Source organism: Cyprinodon variegatus, unplaced genomic scaffold, assembly GCF_000732505.1.
Source record: "Cyprinodon variegatus isolate N-32 unplaced genomic scaffold, C_variegatus-1.0 Scaffold596, whole genome shotgun sequence".
NCBI lineage: Eukaryota > Metazoa > Chordata > Actinopteri > Cyprinodontiformes > Cyprinodontidae > Cyprinodon > Cyprinodon variegatus.
Window position 1 is genome coordinate 529,817 of NW_015151049.1, and position 2,180 is coordinate 531,996.

Consider the following 2,180-nt stretch of genomic DNA (forward strand, 5'->3'; position numbering starts at 1 on the left):
ACGCGAACCGAACCGAGACAGTCGAACCGAACGATTCTGACGGTTTTCATAAATCGTCCCATCCCTAGTCTGGACTCGCTCCTCATGCATCTCAAACCAGATTTAGGACTCAGATGTTTTTTTTGGAATTTCCCAGACCATAAACCAGGTTAGAAAAGCTGCTCCAATACTTACTGTTCTCTTCCTGGAGCTGTTGATCACCCACGGAGCAGCAGACACGGCGGGCGAAGCCTGTTTAAAGACACGCACCTTAAAATACTCTTCAGCTTTTAAAGACCGTGAAACCAGAAGGTGTCCTACCTGTGAGCTGGTCTCCCCTGTGATGGAGGTCTGTACTGTGAGGGAATAGCTGCCCTGGAGCGCCGCGCTGCCCTGGAGCGCCGCGCTGCTGGGATGCGCTGCGCTGCTCTGGAGCGCCGCGCTGCCCTGGAGCGCCGCGCTGCTGGGATGCGTTGGGCTGCTGGGATGCGCTGGGCTGCTGGGATGCGCTGCTGATCTGGAGCCAGCCGCAGCAGGAGTGTGGTTTCCTTTGACCATGGAGCCCTCAGCCCCCACCGGGCTGCTCAGCGCCTGCTCCCTGTAGATGTGTGTCTGGGCGGCCATGTTGGCCAGCTCCTCCTCCCTCAGCCATTCGTCCTCTTCGTTTCCTGTTTCCATGGCGATGGAGAAGTTATGACCTGCGTCCAGAGGGAGAGGAGTGGGTCTGAAGGATTCCTGGCTTCTCAGAGCAGATGCCTGCCCGGATCTTGGCCGCTCTGAGTCAGACTTTCCTGACAGGGTGAAGACTTGATGAATCCGAGGGGCCATCTCAGAAGAGGGGCTGGCGTTCTGGGCTGGGAGGGGGGCCCGAGGCTTTTGCGGTGCAGGAGGCTGAGGTTGTGGGTTGGAGTGAGGTCTGGGCTGAAGCTGAGCTCCAGTCTGTGAAGAAGAGGACGGCCAAGGCCGAGCTTGTACTGTACCGTATTGTCTAGTCCAGCTGTGGGGTACTGGTCCTGTCCCAGCACTTACCCCCCCTTCCCCACTGGATAAAGTGCCCTTTCTGACTGCAGTGTAGACTAAGGGTCCTGAGGCAGACGTGAGTGACGGGAGAGTCTGAGAGGGCGGGGTCATTATTTTGGGGTGGATGGGTGAGGATGTGGAAGTGCTTCTGCTCTGCAGAGCCTGGGTGATCAGAGAGGAAGAGGAGCGGATGGAAAGCTCCGAGTCTGACTGAGATGGGGCGGCTGAGGGTCTCGGTCGGGAGCGAGGGACAGAGTTTAGAGAGTAAATCCCAGTCAGTATCACATCATTATTACTTTTGTTGTTTCCGCTGCTGAGAGGTGAGGATGATGAGGGGGAGGAAGACGCTGAGGAGAGAGCGGGAAAAGACGAGGATGGGGGGAGGAGGTGCAGGCGGTTCTGGATGTTCCGGGCGGCGGCTAGATCAGCAGGAAGCAGCGCCCCCGTCCCAAGGCTGTGATTGGACAGCACCCCTCCAGCCAGCGTGGGACTGGACAGTAACCCTCCCACTAATCCGTGACTGGACAAGGAATGAGACGCGCTTCCATTCTGCTCAACCTTGGAGGCCAGCTTTCTTCTCTTGTTGCCGACCCATGTCTGCGGGAAACAGAGACCGCCTTTCAGGAAGCATCATCCAAACACGATCATCATGAAACAAACAACTCAACACAATAGGGGGATAGTAAAATAATAACAAAAACATTAAAAAGATGTTGAAACAAAGCATTAAAAAGTACCCGAACGACGCTGAAGTCCAACTTGGCCTCTTGAGCGCACTGCAGGATGAGCTGGAAGCAGGCCTTGCTCTGATTGGTCATCCCGTTGTCATAGTAGCGTTCCAGGATCCTCTGCTGTTCGGCCGTGAACACTGAGCGAAGGTTCATCTGAGAGCCAGGCAGAGGGAGGCTTTTTAAACTGTGACACCACTGCAGCGCGTCATTAGGAAGGAATGCCAAAGCTAGAATAATGCTAAGATCTGTGATGAGAAAACTGATTTTACCCACAACCTCCTCACTCTTCTGTTTCCCATGATGGCCATAACCCAGCCCCTGAAGCATTAGCTTCCAGGTCGCTACCGTCCACAGAAGGTGAAGACATCATGGTAGCAGCCGGCCATTTTTAAACCCAAACACTGATCACTAAATCCACAAATAAGCTGAACACCAAATCATCCTGAACAC

The 2,180-nt window shown here is 54.8% G+C and overlaps 1 protein-coding gene across 1 annotated transcript in view; it reads right to left on the reverse strand.

The window, feature by feature from the left end:
* hdx (highly divergent homeobox) overlaps positions 1-2,180 on the reverse strand; it is an 11,312-nt gene that overhangs the window by 5,943 nt on the left and 3,189 nt on the right. Inside the window, exons 3-5 of the mRNA XM_015392548.1 lie at positions 1,737-1,883; positions 301-1,596; positions 175-231 (exon numbers count right to left, since the gene is read on the reverse strand). Coding sequence (XP_015248034.1) covers positions 175-231; positions 301-1,596; positions 1,737-1,883 — 1,500 coding nt within the window. The remainder of the gene's footprint in view (positions 1-174; positions 232-300; positions 1,597-1,736; positions 1,884-2,180) is intronic.